Source organism: Sphaeramia orbicularis, chromosome 18 (assembly GCF_902148855.1).
Source record: "Sphaeramia orbicularis chromosome 18, fSphaOr1.1, whole genome shotgun sequence".
NCBI classification, from domain to species: Eukaryota; Metazoa; Chordata; class Actinopteri; order Kurtiformes; family Apogonidae; genus Sphaeramia; species Sphaeramia orbicularis.
This window is the reverse complement of record NC_043974.1, coordinates 16,039,832-16,060,391: the sequence shown is the minus strand read 5'-3', so window position 1 is coordinate 16,060,391 and position 20,560 is coordinate 16,039,832. Positions and strand designations below refer to the sequence as shown.

General features: G+C 35.9%; 1 protein-coding gene across 1 annotated transcript in view; it reads right to left on the bottom strand.

The window, feature by feature from the left end:
- The window catches only part of map4k2 (mitogen-activated protein kinase kinase kinase kinase 2), a 91,801-nt gene that overhangs the window by 29,914 nt on the left and 41,327 nt on the right, over positions 1 to 20,560 (bottom strand). The window contains 8 exon segments of the mRNA XM_030162712.1: positions 10,272 to 10,350; positions 10,442 to 10,558; positions 13,781 to 13,862; positions 13,998 to 14,060; positions 14,253 to 14,384; positions 16,651 to 16,723; positions 16,825 to 16,867; positions 16,950 to 16,997. Coding sequence (XP_030018572.1) covers positions 10,272 to 10,350; positions 10,442 to 10,558; positions 13,781 to 13,862; positions 13,998 to 14,060; positions 14,253 to 14,384; positions 16,651 to 16,723; positions 16,825 to 16,867; positions 16,950 to 16,997 — 637 coding nt within the window.

Below are 20,560 nucleotides of genomic sequence, written 5' to 3'. Positions count from 1 at the left end.
AAGGCCAGTCTGTGAATGTAACCATTTTTGTGTAATTTTACTTTTTTTTTTTTTTTTTTTTTTTGTTATACACTAAAACAAAGAGGAATATTTGCAGTTTTCATTATTCATAGGTTATTATGATAGTATTTTACTGGTCTGACCCACTTTAGATTGAATTAACCTAAAATGATTTTAACACCATTGATTGTTAATATTGTCAGTGTATTTTTGCATTTCACAAATTCATCCTGCGGGCCAGATTGGACCCTTTGGTGGGCCAGATTTGGCCCCCGGGCCGCATGTTTGACACCTGTATTTTCATGATTAGTAAATTAGATTAAAAAAAAAACTTGATTTTCACTGAAAATGTGCAAAATACAGAGGATAATCTTACAATAAATGCTGATAAATCACTTAAGAAAGGTGAACTGCCACAAAAGTCACACTGGGTCTTTATGGGTTAAAAGCTACTTTATATTTTTTACAGTGGAAGAGCTGAGAGAAACTTTACTGTGAAGCTTCTCTCACTGCAAAAGTGCATTTGTGTTCTGCTTTAGTTTCTCTGATGACTTGCTTCAGATGCAGGAGGAAGCAGATCCTCATCTAAAAAAACCACAGAGAACCTGAGCTATGGGCTGACAGTCTGACTTTGAAGCAGAACTAGTGAACCAGAAAGCGGAAGCTGCTGCCTCACCTCTGCTCTGTTTGCTCTCACGGTGTTGCAGAATGCACAATTAGTTTAGAAATCTACACTTAAATAAGAGAAGTCGCTACAGTTTGTTTTAATAGGCACGAGGGAGCCTGAGGGCTTTAGAAAATAAAGATTTGTTTTGTCACTGTGATGCATTATTTTACTGTCATGTTAGGTAATAAAAATACCACAGAAAAAAGACACTGCAGATCCTGAGGGCTTTGGAAAACAAATATCTCAAAACCACGTACTGTATGAAAGTCAGCCTGCAGGGACTTGAAACCTGCATGTGATAAATTCCATCACCATGCATCATATCATAGTTTATGACCCACTGCTGTTTAGTGTTAAATTATATGGTGGTGAAGCCAAATGTGAAAGCTCTGCTCTATTAAAGTGTAGTAGAGCAACATCTTTATTTAAGCCCCATTATTTAGAAGTCAAGGTCAAGGTCAAGGTCAAGTTTATTTATATACCACTTTTTTTCTTCTTGTGGGGTTTTTCGTGTGTATTCCTGGTGTTGTGCTGCTTTTGGAACCTCAATTTCCTTAGCGCTTTGCCCAAGGGAGCAATAAAATTCAGTCTAATCTAATATAATATAATATAATATAATATAATCTGACATTTACAACAATGCAAAGTGCCCAAAGTGCTGTACAAAGACATTGGTAAAAATACAAGATATGACAAAACTAGTAAAAAATATATAGATATATAAGATAAGATATACTAAACGTAATAAAAACAGATACACACTAATAGGATAAATACTATACCTAAAATCACAAACAGAAGATAAAACAAATACAAGTCACACACTTGTATTAAGAGTCAGTGCAAATGGAGACAGAGACGCTGAAACTACATGATAAATGAAAGACTACAGGAGTGATGACAAATAGTCCAAATACTTCAGCCCCTAAAATCAACAATTATTTGTGTGAGATTAAATTAATAAATAAATTGTCTTATTATAAATGTCTAAGGCTTGGTCATATGGTTTAAAAAAAAAAAAAGCTTTAATAGCTCCTGATTTTATGCAATTTTTTTTTCTTTTTCCGTGATGACATGTAATGTATGAAGACACAAGAAGACAACATGATTTTCTTGAGGAAAGCAAACCCCTTACAGGTTGAATTTTGCCTTTTTCTGGAGCAATAAATGACTCCTGAGGGAAAAAAAAAAAATCAAGATTTTTGTGATTTGGGCATTTTTCATAATTTTCAGAGCATAAACTCGATTAACTAGATAAATTTGATTATATTGCTCTGCCCTAGGTGTCTTTAAATCTAAACAGTAGTAAAAGACATCAGCGGCTGTGTACGACACACTTCTGTTATTATGTTTCATAATAAAAGCTCTAAACATACAGTATACTCTGTAACTGACCTTCAATCAGCGTTTCACAAGTAGGTTTCAGTTTCACTCACAGTATACTTCAAATATTCTCACTATGTCATTTCACTCTAGTGAAAACCCTGCTGATGTTAACCCTATGATGCCAAACGTATCATATTTGATACATGAGTTTTGAAGCCCTCTACATGATCAGTGTTATATTTTTTGTCTTGAAAAACCTGATGTATACAATTAGATACATGCAATACACAGATAATCCACCAGGAGGGAGGAATTCATTCACCAGAGGCCTTTCCAGTGACACTACAACACAGGTGTCAAACATGTGGCCCGGGGGCCAAATCTGGCCTGCTAAAGGGTCCAATCTGGCCCACGGAATGAATTTGCAAAGTGCAAAAATTACACTGAAGATATTACCAATCAATAGTGTAAAAATCATGTTATTTCAGATTCCATATATACACATATAAACCAATTAGATCTCAATGGGGTCAGACCAGAAAAATACTGTCATAATAACCTATAAATAATGACAGCTGCAGATTTGATCTTTTAGTGTTAAAAAAAAAAAAAAAAGTTAAATTACATGAAATTTTTTATATTAACAAACTATCCTTTTGCAAAAAAATGTGAATAACCTGAAGAAATATGAACGTGAAACGTCTTCAAAAACAGTAAATGCAATTTTATCAATATTATGTGTATTTTTTAAATTGTAATGTAATTTGTAATGCACATGTGTAAATGATAAACTGATAAACTGAGGCAGAATATTGTTAAAACTGCACTTGTTTTTCTTAAGACATTTCAAGTTGTTCACATTATTCAGATTTTTAAGGAAACGATGTAGATGTGTACATTATCATAACGCAATTTGACTTTTTTCACTGGTATTAGTTTACTGGTCCAGCCCACTTGAGATCATATTGGGGTGAATGTGGCCTCTGAACTAAAATGAGTTTGACACCCCCGCACTACAAGATTGTCATTAATGAGGAAGGAGGCAGAATTTTGCCAATTTTGAAAAGGAGTTACCAACTTATTAGACATGTTTGTGTTATATTATGTTTTTGCTTGTTCAAAAAATAATTTTTGAGCAATAAGACCTGATGTATCAAACGTGATACAAAACTCATACATGGAAATTGATATTCGAAAAACATGTATTTGGTTGTTTGGTTGCTCCAACAACATGGAGTTACCATGGAGGACGCAGAGCAGCTGGCACAAGACCGCCAGCGATGGAAAACACTGGTTCACCTGGTCAGCTCAACGCACCGGGACGGGACACCCGCCCCATCGCAGGAGTCCTAGTAGTAGTAGTAGTAGTAGTAGTAGTAGTAGTAGTGGTTGTTCAGAGGGACCAATAAACGCTCCACTTTCAAAGAACTGGGATTTTCTGTCAATGATTTAATGGTTCAGGCTTTACAGGGTTACACACTAATCTTGAGGAAATGGGATATTATATAACTGACAGACCATTAAATGAAAATCTGAACAATATTGGAAATGTTTGTTACAAGTCATTAACCATATAACATAGACACAGTCATTTTTGGACATTTGAATGAAGAAATGCTAAACAGAACGTTTTTCTTACTTCTTCCCCCTCTCCCCACTCCCTCCAAAGTCTCCCCTTTATCACTCATATGCTGAAAAGGCAGTTATTTCAGCAGAGGACATAACTACTGGGAATATTAGATTTGTTTGCTCCATTCTCTTTAAGCAAATGCAGCAGTTTAGAACATTATAGCAAGACACCATTCAATCCAACTGCACCAGCCAGTAAAAGAAGGAAAAGAAGAGTAGTTCTAGCATTCAAGAATGGATGTGAGAGGGATGCGGCAGGCGTCAAAGAGGCTCAGAAGCGTCTCATCGAAGGACAGGAATCTTACCAGTACTTAATGATGAACAGCGTCGGTCAATGTCATGCTTTTTGTAAACTATGCCACACAGATTGTAGTCTAGCAGGAGGAGGGAAAAGTGACATGAGGCAGCATTCACATTTAGTATCAACAGTAGATGGTGTTAAATCAAAGATAAACATGCAATTTTAGTGCAAATGTAAAACTTGAATACAGTGAAGTGTCTTGTTGATGAAATATTGAAGACATGCAGATATTAAATGAAGATCTCTAGCATGTGGTCTGCAGGCAGGTGCATGTTAAAGATACATGTGAGGATTTTTAAAGATTATACCCTCATAAATATTCCATAAATAAAATATAAAGTCCTACAGGTTACGGTAAAGTTTGCTTAGCCTGTCAGCGCTTGCAGTTTTGTGTTATTTTATGTACTGAACTGAAATGCTGTTTGAGTTTGACAAGGAGGATGTGAAAAAAACATCAGCAGCATTTCACTTTCATCCTGGTACAGTACCTGATGACTAACATTCTGTAGTAAGTCACTTAATATAGGAGTTATTTCAACCCAATTCACCTTGTACTGATGTTTTAAAGCGAATGGTTTATTGGTCATTTTAGGATTCATTTGATTGTGCGTCATATATATCAGTTAAATGGACAGTCGCAGAGATGGAGGATGGACAAATGAGCTCCTCTGAGATGTTGAGTCTCTAAAATATTGACAATATGCTATTTTTGTCAGGCATTAACATTTTTTTTCTGTATTCTCATCATCATCAATCATCTAAAATTAGGTTATTATTAATGTATGACTGAGAATGAGTCATCACTAATTCAATTTACTAGAGATATGGGCTTGTATTATATTCATTCCTTTACCATTAACCCTTAAAGGCCCAGAATGATTGTTTGAATGATTTTTTTTCCTCCAGATTTAACCTTTGCAAAGTGATTCATCACCAGTTATTATTTTATTCTTTGCATTTTCAGTGAAAATCAGGTATTTTCTTATATTTAATTTAAGTTGATAAAAGCTCACAGTAATGCTAAAGGTTATTATAAAACAAAGAAAACTGACGCAATGGCGATCTTTTCACCAAAACATACCACTAACTGAATATAATTACAACCAATTCAACCACCGTCATATATAAAACTAATGGGTTTTACTGGTGAATGAATGTCACAGACGATGACAGTGTTTCCATGTTCACTACAGAGCCTCTGAATGTCCAAATGGGTCATATCTGATGACCATGAACTGCATTTTAACTGAATTATTTACATGTATTAATGGGATTAGTGGTTAAAAAAAAAGACTAAATGTTTGAGGGCTCAGAAAAAAACCACAAACTAAAAACTATCTTTTGTTTTACTGCTTATCGTGCTTCACACCTTTGTAAAACATACACCCAAATAGATATTCTGTAAGTAATGAAGTTGACCTCTATTAGCACTGAAATAAACAGTATCCATCTCCATACCTTTTTGATGCTAAATGATACAAAGCATGCAGCAATGACTCCTTTTCTTCAGGTTTAGTATTGTTATTATTCATATAAACTTAATAAATGCTCTACCAGTTGTTTCTGACAACAAAAAGTGACAGTAGTGAGCTTCCCTAAAGCCTTGGTATAGTTTGGTCACTACTTCACATTAAAACACAAGGACTGATTTTTTTTTTTTTTTTAGAAACATCAGGTTTGGAAAGAAAACCCCAAAAAATTGAACTATTCCTTTAATTCACTCAAAGCCACTTGACATGCTCTCATTATAGTCCCCTTTAACAATAATTCAGTTTATTTCTGACATGTGAAACTAAAAGTGCTCTCTGGCCATCCTCTGACTGTACACTCACATGTCTTAATATGAGTGGCCTCATTGTCTACATGATCTCCCACCTCCCCCTGTATTCAGTACTTCATCTCCATAATATGAGCGAGGACAAAAGCCCCTCAGTGAGCCTGCTCTTGTTGTGAAGCTCATCCATACATGTAGGGCGGAGGCTGCGTCACAGGATGGCACTGAACATGCCAGTGGTGTGTAATAGACAGTGGTACTTCTATGCGCTGGCCTGAGTGACTTCACATCACTGAGCTGCCAAAAGGCTTTTTGTGGTGCAACACTCGTGTCTGTAGTGTTTCTGGTGCTATCATCTGGATTCACACTCTACCCAGCAGCACATCACAGATTAATTTGGTGTTGACCTCAGTTTCCTTTAAGTACTGTATGCTATTCACAGACGCACAAGCCACAAACACGTTTAACACCTGCACCTCAGTCTGACCACCAGTACGGCTTTTACTTCTACTAAGGAAACCACTGCTAAAACTAAAACTAATACTGCAACTGGACATGGGTTTGTTATTCAGAGATCTAAAAATGTCTCTATTAAAGACCAAAAACTATCTGTAAAAACTTTAGCATAACATGTGGTGCCTCTGTCGTTATATAACCACACAATTACTGTTTGTGTGATTACATAAAGTTTGTGTTGGAGTCTGTGTTGTAGCTGGCCTTTTTGCTGATGTCAGCCTTTGAGCTACAGTGGTTTGCACAAAAAAAAAAAAAGTCTGCATAGAAATCATGAACACGTTGTTATTACCCCACCCCCAAAGGGGAGGCAACGGTTATTGTTTTTGGTTTGGTTTGTTTGTTTGTTAACACTAGCAGCAAAACTATTGGCTGAATTCATACCAAATTGGGTTTATACAGGGGTTGGACAAAATAATGGAAACACCTTAAAAAAATCAACAAAATATAATTTAATATGGTGTAGGTCCGCCTTTTGCGGCAATTACAGCCTCAATTCTCCGAGGTATTGATTCATACAACTTGTGAATTGTTTCCAAAGGAATTTTAAGCCATTCTTCAGTTAGAATACCCTCCAACTCTTTTAGAGACGTTGGCGGTGGAAATCGACGTCTTACTTGAATCTCTAAAACTGACCATAAATGCTCAATAATGTTGAGGTCTGGGGACTGTGCCGGCCATACGAGATGCTCAACTTCATTAGAATGTTCCTCATGCCATTCTTTAACAATTCTAGCTGTATGGATTGGGGCATTATCATCTTGAGGTGAAGGTGTTTCCATTATTTTGTCCAACCCCTGTAGATTGCCAGTGACCCAGAATAGATCTGATTACATTTTGGGGAAAGTAGGTCAAAGTTCAATTTTTTTTTTTTTACGAATTTTTAAAATCTTTTTTTTCCCATTTACTTATAATGGGTGACATTTCAAATGTCTATAAAAACATCAATTTTGTTTCAATTTACTTTAAACCTGGCACATATATAGAAGCAGTTGATACGCTGACATCAGCACACGCATAGACATGATGACATCAGCTGGATCGATGCCAAAATAAGCTACAATACGTGCGAGGGGTGGGGTTTGTTGTGCCTGGCACTATTTGTTATAGTTGTAAGCAAATGAGAAAGTCATCAGCTCAGAAATGGAGTTAGCTAATGTCAAAAAAACCAGCTCACAGTAGAAACAAGAAAAGTACACGGAGACCGCAGACCTCCACCAAGGCAGACCACCCCCCCGATCACCACCAAAATTGAATCATTTGTTCTTTGTGCCAGTATCAACAACTCCTGAAATTTTCACCCAAATCTGTCCATAACTTTTTGAGTTATCTTGCTAACAAACAAACAAACACACTAAGCAAAGTGATCACAATACCTCCTGGTGGAGGTAATCAGATTTTAACATAAACTGTAGATGAGCACAAAAGCAGGTACCACTTTGGAGACTTATTTTGATAAGTGGAAAATATGCAAATACAGAATTTATCAAACTTAAGGTACTGATAATATGCTCTGTTTCTACTATAATAAATGCCCTGTGGCTAGGAGAAAATATAAAAAACAATTTCAGGAAAAAAAAAAAAACTTGCATTCCAGTCAGCGGCACCTAAATGTTCTATCATGTATTAATTATACATCATTTATCCATATGTTAGTTAATTTAAAAGACTGTAACTGTGTCTCTTCATGGTCAGTTCTAGTCTCTAAAGACGCCTCTGCTGCTTCAACATGACTAGACTTGTAGTAATCGTCACCTCTTCATATTCCTTCACCTCCCTCTCAAAGGTTGGGGTGAAATTTGTCAATTTAATAGTTTTGCATCTGTGACATACACCACATGTGGCGAGAGATGATTTGAACCATTTCACACTCGACTCGATGTTAGTTTACCATCTTTACCACAAACGGCCACTTTCTTGGCTTGTAAAATTATATTTTAAATAGAGCACAACTCAAACAGGATTTAAAAAACATACTTGTCTTTTCCATTGACCACCATTTATTTTAAGATAAATATCCCACTTAACTAATACTGCGCTCTTAACTGAATGTGTAAGAACCTGCTCTACCTCCCAGTACTTTTAATTCAAATGTGCAATAACTTGTTTTTACCTTTCAGTGCTCTTATTATTATTATTACTACTTTTTTCTGATCAGTACTCTATTTTACAAATTTGTATTTGTGTTTGTCTGTGCAATAACTGTTTTTATATGTTTTAGCTGTGTTTATGTTTTGTTTCTGTTTTTATTCATGTCTTTTTTCTAACTCTGTGACCCAGGGAAATGCACAAGAATTCCAATGTACCTATTCTGCGATGTATCTGTACAAATGGCAAATAAAGTCTATTCTATTCTATTCTATTCTATTCTATTCCATGAGGTACAGTGGAAGGGGTGAGACCTTGCCTCTAGATTTAAGGAAAGCTATGATATGTCCAAATAAATGTAAATAGCTGCAGATCCTTTTTTATTAGAGGTTATGGTGCACAGTCTGCTTTCAGTCTGACATCACCCAACATTCTCCAAATGTTTATGACTGGTTTTGTTGTTGTACAGCAGAGCAGGGTTTCTTTAGCCAAGAAGAACAAGGCAGAGGAGATTCCTGACATGTTTACGGAGTTCTGTACTTGTAAGTATAATGTCAGTATTTATGTTTACTGCTCTGCTGACTTGGTTACCTGTGTCAACACATTTAACTGTCATTTAACTCACAAAACAGTCATTGTTTTGGTTTAGGTCTTGTGTCATAATATTTTATTATATATAATAAATATATTTTATTTTGAAATCCTCCTATTTAAGGGCTATTCTGACAGGAAATACTGCATTAATTTAATCTCAGACCTGTTAGAGCTTCTGCTACGTAGAACAAAAAATGGTAAGCATCAATATGGATATATGAATGCATGATTTTACACTTTTTAACTATTATTGGCAAATATCTAAGAGTGGACATGTGTAATGACAATCTAATCTAATCTAATCTAATCCAATCCAATCCTACTCTACACTATTGTACTATAATCTAATCTAATGTAATCTAATGTAATCTAATCTAATAATGAAGAATGTCAGAATTTCAGGATCAGCGCATCCTTAGTAAATTTTAAAGGGGTCATATTTTGCTAAATCCACTTTTATTAGTCTTTGGTTCATTTATTTGTGTATTTGGACCCTAATAGTTCAAAAAGTTTGAATTTGAACCCTCCAGGTGCTGCAAAGCTATCTTTATATTCATTTTTGCAAAAATCCTGTGGATTTCTACAATCTGTTTTAATTCTTGCTTAATTTGTTGCGTCTATAACTAGTTACATCACAACATTTGCACATATAAAGTAAAGATTTCCAACGAACATTTCTGCGAGTACGACATAATTGTTTGTCAGCAGCAGTGGTTGTAGTCCATACTGAAAATATGTCCAAACTTCGAGCCAGTTACCTAAAATGTTCAGTGGTTGGTTATATTAATGAACACAAGCGGCTGAACGGGACAGAGCAGCACAGTCAACAACCTGGAGGGGGTGGGGCCTGAAGTGGCTCATTTACATTTAAAGGGCCAGCGCTCAAAACGACTTTTCTGGTGTTATTACTCAGAAATAAAGTTGAAAATGGATCTGTGGAGTTGAATTAATGAAGAATTCAGACCCAAGTGTAGCATTTACAGTTTATGTAGACCACAGGGAAATGTTTTAAAATGCATAATTCCATGTAAAAAAAAGCAAAATATCACTCCTTTAAAAAAGGTACTTTTTGTTTTTACTGTTATTGCATTTTTTTATTGTAGTATTTTAACAAACATTTTTACTTTCACTTCTTCTTCATAACTGTATTTTTATTAGAGTCACATAAATCTGCTCTCTTTCCACCTCTGGGAGTTTGATGCTATGACTGTGCCTGTAAAAACTTCATTTCCAGTCTTTACTGCACTAAACTTAACCCACCCTGACCTATTTCTCCAGCGGTGCAGACAGATATCGATGTTCTAGTCTGACTCTGGACAACATTTCCTAAAACCTTCAACTGTGTCTGTGTGTGTCTGCAAATGAGGGTGTGTTCTCACATTGTTCTTCAGATAACGTCCTTTCCACAGGCAGGTGTTTCCCCACTGACTGAATCTTGTCAGGAGCCATTTCCCCGACCTGTCGAGAGCACACAGTTAAATGACTCACCGGAGAAAACACACTCAGGCTTTTTCTGTGCGGTACTTTGGTCTCTGCTCCTGATTCTGACCTCCAGTTCGTTGTCGTCCATGCTGTGTGAGTGGCTGTTGTGCAGGTCGGGGTTACTGGCCATGTCCAGCAGCTCAATGACCAGGTTACGGGTCAGCAGCTGCGTCACAAATGGATGCTGAAAAAAGAAATGAACACCAATGACATGAAAATAATAGAAAAAGTGGTGAAGCAATAATGTTCTTTGCTCAAGTATTTAGTTTTCTGACATTTTTCTACATTTCAATCCTTACATTTCCAAAGCAGGCCCGTTACTTCCTATATTTGACTGGATTTATCACTACATCGCTTATTATTATTATGTGTCATTTCGTACTTTCTCAACATCAAGACTCATTGAAAATAATAAAGTGTATCATATCAAGTTAAAACTATGAATCAGATGTACAAAAAACAAAACCAACAGTAAAAGGAGACTGGATTGGAAAGAATAAAGTTATGTCATAATGATTTAACTTCTGTTGCTGACATTGAAAACTGATTTGTACATTGATATAAAGTTAATATGAACATTAACTTCAGTCTATTGGTTTCCAAATTAAAATGTCATGAGGTTCATTTAGCTTTCAATAGAAACACACAGTAGAAACGTCCTTCAAAAGCTGACTTTGTACCTTCTAGGGATGTAACAATTACTGGTATAACGATAAACCGCGGTAAAATTGCAGACGGATAGTGTTACCGTTTAAATCCTAATTATCATGATAATCGTGTTTGATTACCGCACTTTTCCAGAGAAAACGCCTATGTAAATATCTGCTTTTATGTCAAATATTTGAGCATAGTTTTAATTTTTTTATACATTTTATTTTACATTTTATATACATTTTTCAAATCGGATTTTACATATTTTTTTGTATTTTTTGGCCTTTTATGTTTTTATAGTAGGTTAAAGTGAAAAAAATAATAGACAGATGATATAAATGAAGTTTTTCTGAAAAAAAAAAAGATACCAAACATGGGTATAGTAAACATTTGTTTATATAGTATAAAAGGCAAAATCAAAAGTACTGAAAAACGGACGAAATAGGCTCAGACCACTAAGGGTTAATATTTGAATGTTTCTGCCAACAGAAGGTACATTGTGCCTATTATTTATTAGTTTTTGGGTTTTTTTTCAAAATACAACTTGGTTAAATTATTTCAGTGTGTGTATTAGTACTTTTTGAACATTTTGAGCACAATTTCAACAATACTGCGATAATAATGATAATCGTGTTAATTTTGGTCACAATAACCGTGATATGAAATTTTCATATCGTTCCAACCCTACTACCTTCATACTTGGAGTACACTCCAGAGACCACACTTATTTGCTTTAAATGAAGTAAAGAATTTCAATCAGTATTTCACTGAATAAATTGCATGTCCTTCCAGTGTTTTACAGAGTGCTCCATCATGGTTTGTTTTAACCAAAGTGAAAGGGTCACAGCTACAAAATGAAGCCAATATCTCAAAGTTGGAATAGTAGTGATGAACACTTGGCGTGACTCCAAAAAACCCTGACTCCCATTGACTTACACTGGATTTAACCCTCAAAATACTAAGTCAGTGTTATTCCCCATGATTCATTCAGGTCTCATGTGTTTTATTTGGCAGTCCGTCTCTAAATGTTTCCACTGTTAAACAGGTTACTGGCCTGCTGAGTCAGACTTGGGAGTTTCTGTTCATTTCCTGACAGACAGCTTGACTGTAGTTGTGGCTCTACTGTAATATGATATTGTTATGAATTGCTTGATGAAATTTATCATTTTACGGAGTCAGTCAATTATCTCAAATCTGACCCCTTATGTTCCCCTAGTTCCGCCCTTTATTGTCTAAATGTAGTCACTATTTTCCCTGCCACAGTCAGACTGATGGCAAAAGCAAAATGTGAACAGCATGTTTTCTTAAGTGATTTATCACCATTTATTGTAACACTATCTTCTGTATTTCGTGTATTTTTTCAGGGACAATCACTATTTTCCTACATTTAATTTACAGATCATGTTGGTGTTCATATAAGCTAAGAGTAAAGTTGAAAGTTATTACATCAAAAACAGAAAAAAACTGAAGAAAAAGTGACTTTTCGGCAAATTTATCATTAATGAACATAAACCCAGTGTGTTCATCCACTGTCATTGATCCAACTCCATGGGTTTTACTGGTGAATCAATGTTGTAGAAGATGACGGTGTTTCCATGGTAACTACGGAGTCTGTGAACGTCCTAATGGGTCATATCTGATGACCATGAAAAGATGAAAAACTGCATTTTACACCAATTATTTGCATGGATTGATAGGATTAGTGGATCAACAGGTATTAAACAGTTTATATAAGTAGATGGTTTTGGTCGACAGTGGATGTTTGTGTCTTTATGGGTTAATAATAATAATAATACATCGGTTTTATATAGTGCTTTTCTAGGTTCTCAAAGACACTAATAACCCCTCACTACCTCACTCCACCTCTCATGCAATATTATGTGCAATGTTTGGTATATATTTGGTAAGTCCAATATCCCATATAATTGTTCATAATTGTAACTGCATATTTTTTTATTAATGAAATCGTTTTGTTTTTTGGTAATAGCATGTTACTAGTTGCTTGTTATAGTTTTCACACCTCAGTTACAGCCTTCATAAAATATTAGTTATATTTTCCTATTTTATCAATTTTATTATTGTACAGTATTTTTAACTAATTTAAATATTTAAGACAAGGTGTTTTTTCTTTGGTTTTGAACTTTTTTTTTTAACCTTGACTCCAAGAGAGCCCTGCACAACAATACCTATGCACTTGGACTATTTGTGCACAGATGTCGAATAAAAATCTTACATCTCAATCTTGACTTTTGGCTCCAAAAAGTCCACATGGGTACAGCTAAATTACAAATGACTGGCTTTGGAAAAGCAATTTGGAAATTAAAAAGTGTGACATCACAGCCCCTTCATCCACTAAATATATACAGTCTATAATTCTATGTCAATTAACTTGTCAACTGATTCAGACCAACTCTGTAAAAATGTGTGGACACATTAATCTGGCCACCCTTTATCAGTTCCCAGCTCCATTCCATCTAAAGTTTTTGCAGCTCTCACTTATCCACTCTGAGATTACAGCTGTGAGAAAAGGGAGACTACAGCTCAGTCTGAATGAAGTCTGCTATAAGAATGTAAGGCTTCGATTTCCATGCCCTTTAGAAAAAGGGCCTGGCTTTCAACCAACTTTCTAAAAATGGGCTCTTATTGTATTCATGAATGGTGCATGTTGTCTCGTCACTGCTGAAGATGAATGATTACAGATCGATGTCTTGATAACTGGATTCCATTAATAAAAAAATGTAGAGATAAAGCAAACCTGCAGCAGTGTCTCAGCTGAGGGCCTTTTACGAGGATTTTTTATAAGTGCCATCTTCACAAAACTTTGAAAACCTGTCGACCTGCAGAAAAAAAAAGGCAACAGGAAATGTGAGTAAGACATTCATACTGCTAAAGCGAAAGTTGAAATGGAGAAGAAACGGAATCGTAAAAACCAACAGTATCATTTAAAAGAAACAAAAAGGTGACATTCTCACCACTTGGTTTTATCCTTTAGTCTTGGAGGCTGGAAGCTGCTCTTGGACATCAACATCAGTGCTCTGAAACATTGTTTTAAATGTCATCGGTCTGGAGAATGTCTCAACAGTTTACATACAGTAGCCGTGCATGAATAAAATGAAACAGAGCAGCCAAAACATTACATAACACAAGTCTCTGGTGTTTCTGCTTCCACTCAGCACCGTTTGGCCTTCATTACCTCTGTCTGTTCCCATCTGTCTGCGCTGACTCACCTCATTGGGTGGAGGTCAAACATGGGTGGTTGGAGCTCCGCCAACTCGATGGCGGTGATTCCGACAGCCCAGATATCACACAGGTGGTTGTACCCGCCCTTCTTCTCCACTGCTGCTACCTCTGGAGCCATCCTGAACCGACAAACAGAGGGGCTGAGATCAGAGAAGGACGACACCACAATCTAATCCAATCCATTTTTATTTATAAAGCACAAATTTAAACAAGAGGATAAAAGTGTTCAGAGAACGCAAACCTCCGCCAAGCACCCCGAATGATGTGCATGTGTGGATCGACTATTTCTTTTAAATGAAACAGTTTCAAGGTTGTTCCATGCAGCAGAAAAATTGCGTACAAAGCTGTATTTCGTATAAAGTTGAAGCTTGGTACCAGTCATGTGTATGTCAAATTATATTAAATTCCAATCAATATTTGTTGAGTTATACTGAAAAATGTGCCATAAATGGGATTTTCAATGTTAAAATGAAATGTCCACAGAGTCCACATTCCACAGTGGATGTGGACAATTTTGTGCCAGATACAAGATATTGTTGTAAGCTATGGGTGTATCAAATTGGAGGCTAATCAGAGTTGTTTTGAATTTTTTATGAATTTTTGAAAATTGCTCAGTGATGAGAGATTGGAAAATCTGAGATTTTGTGACCTTGTTGTGACCTTGAACTTTGGCCTACTTGACCCAAAATTTAATGGGTTGGTCCCAGAGCCTAGGCCTATCTGTGGGTAAAATTTGGTAAAGATGGTTGGAATAGTTTACCTGTAAAGTTGCTAACAAACAAACAAACAAACACACAAAGCAAAGTGATCACAATACCTCCTGGCAGAGGTAAACACAAAGGTTTCCAAAGTGCTGTACAGTAAAATAAACACAATAAAAACACAATAAGACAATAAAATACTAAGAAAATAAAATAAACAAACAAAAAAAAAAACATGGGTGGTTGGAGCTCCGCCAGCTCGATGGCAGTGATGCGCACAAACCAGCTTCTGGTAACTCGTACCCTGGCCACACACATGATATAACAAGGGCGCTGATTGGCTCTGTGTAATAGACAAATGAGAAAGTAGTCCCACAGTACTGTGGCAACAGCCACTTCATTATTCATACATAATAAATGCTTAAAACTGTGTGTTTTAAAGAAAAAGAAAAAAACTGACTTGAAGTTTTTAGCATATTTATTACCAGAAATAACTGTAAATGTCCATAACAAAACATTTTGAGATTGCAAACATAAACTTTCAACTATTTTACATCTGCTCAAACATGCTTTTTGGTCTTGAACATTCAGTATCCATATTATGGCTTCATAGTTTTTGTTATTTTCAGGCATTTTTTAGCCTATGTGGAAGTCTCTGTTAATTTAAACTTAAAATACAGTCCCACATTGCAGCTGTAAACTGTTATATAGTATCAGAAAGCTCAGGATCTCAGCTTTCTGATGCCATTTCAATTTTGTGGATAGCAAAAACAGTTCAGCAGTTACAGTAATTTGAATACTGTAATGTGCAAAATGCAGTTCCGGAGAGACTGCCGTTGTTTAAGGTTTAACACAACTATTTCATTTTAGTCATGTGAAATTTCAGATCAGTTAAGTAAGTATTTTTAAGTTTCAGATGACCTTTAAAAATATAAGCATCTACATAAATTTTCTTCATGATGCCACCAGTTTGATGAACAAAAACAACCCCACTACATGCCCCACCCCGACCTTCACCGCTGGGATGGTGTTCTCTGACTTTCAAGCCTCACCCTTTTTCCTTCATACAGAATATTAAAGCCAAACACTTGTTTTTTTGTCAAAAGAACATTCCTCCAAAAGCTCAGATTTGTGTCATAGGCCTCATTTGCCACTACTGTTTGTACAGATGGACACAGCACCTTTCAATGGAAAAAAACAGCCATGTATGAGTCAATGTTTTTCCCAGTTCTTGACTGATTCATGTTCATTTTGTCCAGTGATGACAAACAAAAACACTGCCAGTCTGAAGGGAGGTTATGCAATACAGCCACAGGTCTGAAATCATGATGGTAATCTACCGAAATATTCAGGTGCTTAAAGTCGTAGTAGTCGTGTTCTGTATACAAACACTGACCATGTGAGAATATGACAACATAAATAAATATGAAAATTAAATGTTAATCATGAAAATAACAGAATTCACATAGTGGCATCTGTCATTTTCTCACACGCCGTCATGTGTTGTTATCATTTCTTCTCTCACATCTCTTTTCTCAGGGTGACAAAACCATTAAACTTTATATTTCATATCCTCACCAGCAGTATCAGTGTGTAGAAGGCTTTAAAAACACATCACAGAATCATAACATGATACTGTAGACAGAATCTGACAGTTGTGTGTGCAGCTCTGTTCTATTCTCACCAGTATGGAGTTCCTATGAATGACTTCCTTTTAGCGACGGATGCACTGATCTCTGCAGCCACGCCAAAATCAGCTAAAACAGAAGAGACATGGTGTGAAATCCAACATAGATGACCTATTTAAACACACTTGATGAGTCTAATTGACTAAAGAATATTGCAGATGTGTACTGACCCAGTTTCACATCTCCTCGTTCGGTTAAAAGGATGTTGGCTCCCTGTGGAGAGAACACACACCGATGTTCACACACGATAAAACACCCCAAAACCATGTACTTATAATGCAACTAGATGATTTACCTTTATGTCTCGGTGCATTTTGCCAGTTTCATGCAGGTGATACAAACCCTGGAAAGAAAAAAAAAACAAATTGCAAATAACATATATTGAACTAAAATGTCTAAAATGATGAAAAGCTAAGTTTAACTGCATTCAGCCAAGAAATATATAAACTCCAGATTAACTGTATTGTGATTAGACCTGTCCCAACTACATTTCACAGTTAATGGAGCTAACAGCAGGGATTTTGCATCATCATAATTATTTCCATTCACCTGTATAAAAACAGCTGGATGAAACAAAACAAAGCAGAACATTATTTCCACATAATTGTCAATAAAGTCATTTATTTGTGTACTAATTTAATATGCTCATTCGAGTCAAATTTGTCCAGTGCAATTTTTGCTCATGAAGCCTAAAAAGTAAACAAATATACATGTTTAATTCATGTGTTCCCGTGTTAAGTAACTGGTTAGCACATACTGTAAATACAGAATGATTTTCATTTCATTTAGATGGTACCTTAAAGGGGCTATATACAGTTTAATGCTGCGTTCTAGGCAACCTGTAACTCAGTTCTTTTCAACCTTGGGGTCAGGACCCCATGTGGGGTCGCCTGGAATTCAAATGGGGTCACCTGAAATTTCTAGTATTTGATGAATTTTTTTTTTTTAAATTACTAAAAAAAATTTTGGTGTGTTGAGAGAGACAACCCCAATACATAAAAAATATGACAAACTGTGAAGCTGAAACTGAAGCACTGTGGTTCTGTTTATCTTTCAAATGTTCACTGTGGTCAGTTTCAGATGCTGCAGCTCTTTCATAATTCATAGTTTGAGTTCTTGTTCGTTCAGTATTAATTCACAGCCTTGTAAATCCAAGCTGGACTGACTGTACATATCCTGACCAAGGAAAATAAAATTCTCATTTTGTGCAGTAATCTATACCTGGCTTTTCTGCCTCTGCCCATAATAATATACATTATATAGACTAAATGTTATCTAAAATTAATGTTTATTTGCAACACAGTATAGCAAACTGTTACATGATCAAAAACAAATTAATTTTAGAAAAAAACAAAAGTCTCCATTTTGAATGTCTGGGGTCACCAGAAATTTGTGATGTTAAAATGGGGTCATGAGCCAAAAAAGGTTGGGAAACATTGCCATAAATCCTGTTTTTCCAACCTTCTACCAGTGAAAATGCAGTGAAATGTCAGTTAAACCAGTGAATTCCCACCCCTGAACTCATACTAGATTGATGTACTCCCAGTTCCAAGCTCTGACATCATGTAGCCCGTGAAACAACAATGGCGGCCCCCATGGATGCAGTGTTTATGTAAATTGTTTATCAAAACAAAGTATTGCTCTGACATTATTTATCTGCAAATGTTCTGCATAATCAGGAGCTATTCTAGCGCTAGCTAGTTTTCAGTCCACTGAGTGCAAGAATAAATTAATATCAAATACATATTCAAATAGGCAAATAACGTATCATAAAAGGTATGACAGCTTGTCTTGCCTTATATGTTATTTTTTCCTCCTGTTTCGCTCAAATAAGCAAAGAGGAAGCACCTCTGGCAATAGAAATGATTGTAAATGAACATAAGCCCCATACGGTTCACCATGCTGGTTTGGTTACATCTAGCTACCACAATTCCTTGCCCTCGGGCAGTTTGGCGTGACTTGCCTGGAACGTTACAAAGTCATGAGTTGTGGTTTGAAGTTGTGACTTACAGGCTCAAAAACCTGCCTGGGACGCAGCATTACATTTTCAAATATTATAAACATATTTAAAATTATGATTAGATTGTTTAGAATAAAGTGCTCTGAAGTTCTGCCAAAGACAAAAATGTATTTGAATATAGAGAAATGAACTGAATATATTCACAATGATGGTATGTTGGATTCATGTGACCACTAGAGGGAGTAGTGAGTCACTACTTTGACCAAAGCATCCCAAAGTGACCAGATTGGATGAGAACCATTAGGAATCAACTTCTAGAGTCAAAGAAAGTGACAGTGATAATATCTAAAAGTACTATTATTGTTATCACCACTGGACACAGATATAAATGAAAGTAATGGAGTTTGACGATGGAGACACAGCAACTCTTCTTTTATTATGAGGCTGATGAAGGTATAAAGTTATTATGGGATGTTATCTTCTTTCCTAAGTCACTGTTTGTTGATCCACAGTTCAGACTAAACTGTGACAGTTCTAAGATACAGTGTTATTTTGACCAACTGTAAAAATAACCGACTATGAGTTTATGGCCATATCCACACGAAACCACATCTTTTCCTATCTGATCTTTTTCTTTGTCAATTTAAAAAAAAAGTGCTCCATAAACACAGAGTCATTTCAGGAAATATCTGCATCCACATGAAACCACTGACAATGACTGAAAACAATCTAGTACAAATGCCAGGCCTGTATGTGACGTTGTAGTGCTCTCGCAAAAAAACGAAGAAGACGACGTGGAGCATGCGCATAAAGCTTACTTGGTTCTGCTGGGTCTGATCCCATATTTCCTCCTGGTTGCCCTTCTCCACAGTTAATCCAAGAGCATAGAGTGAATATTGTTAGATATGGTTGTTTGTAGCTCTTTGTAATGAAAGAGCAGAAGATTTTGATTCAATATTTCCAATAAGCTCAATAGCTGTTGTAGCACGAGCACTACTCTGTAGTCCACCATTGTTGTTGTTATTGTTGTGAGGTGGCATTTTGCTTCTAGGGTGAAAGGTTAGAGAGGTGGGGCTATAGCACTATCGTTTCAGAAAAGTTGCAGTTTGGTCGTACAGATGAAGATGCAAAACCGGCGTTTTCAAATGTATCCACTCTGGGACCTGGTTTCAAAAAGTTGCAGTTTCAGTGACTGAAAACGTTGGTTTCATGTGGACGAAAGGCCTATCAACAAAACTTTTGCAAATACGACCAAAAACATCTTCGTACAGACAGGGCCTCAATTTGAAGAAGAAAACTTGATGATACCCTAATACAGATGTGTGTAAACAATGATCTTTTTACTTTATTCAGTGAGGTCCTAAGTGTGTTCTGGTAGGTGACTTCCCCTGATGTTGAGAGTTTGGAATATCAATACTACATAGAACACCTTTAATGCACAGACTGTTATAATGATTACTGAGGATGCCTGTGCTTCAATATATGACAGGGGTGTCAAACTCATTTTAGTTCAGGGGCTACATTAAGCCAAATTTGATCTGAAGTGGGCCGGACCAGTAAAATTAATAACATAATAATATATAAACAATGTCAACTCCAAACTTTTCTCTATATTTTAGAGTGAAAAAAGTAAAATTATGCGATCAAAATGTTTACATCTATCAACTATCCTTTAAAATAATGTGAATATCATGAACAAACTGAAATTTCTTAAGAAAACTAAGTGCAATTTTAACGATATTATGCCTCCGTTTATCATTTACACATGTAATTTACAACTTACAGATCACAGTGGATCAACAAATACACAAAACATTTTATAACTGGCAGAATATTGGAAAACTTGCACTTCAGACATTTCAAAATGTTCATATTTGTTCAGGTTATTCACGTTTTTGTGAAATGATAGTTTGTTTTAGTGTAAATATAGTAAAATTACATGAAAA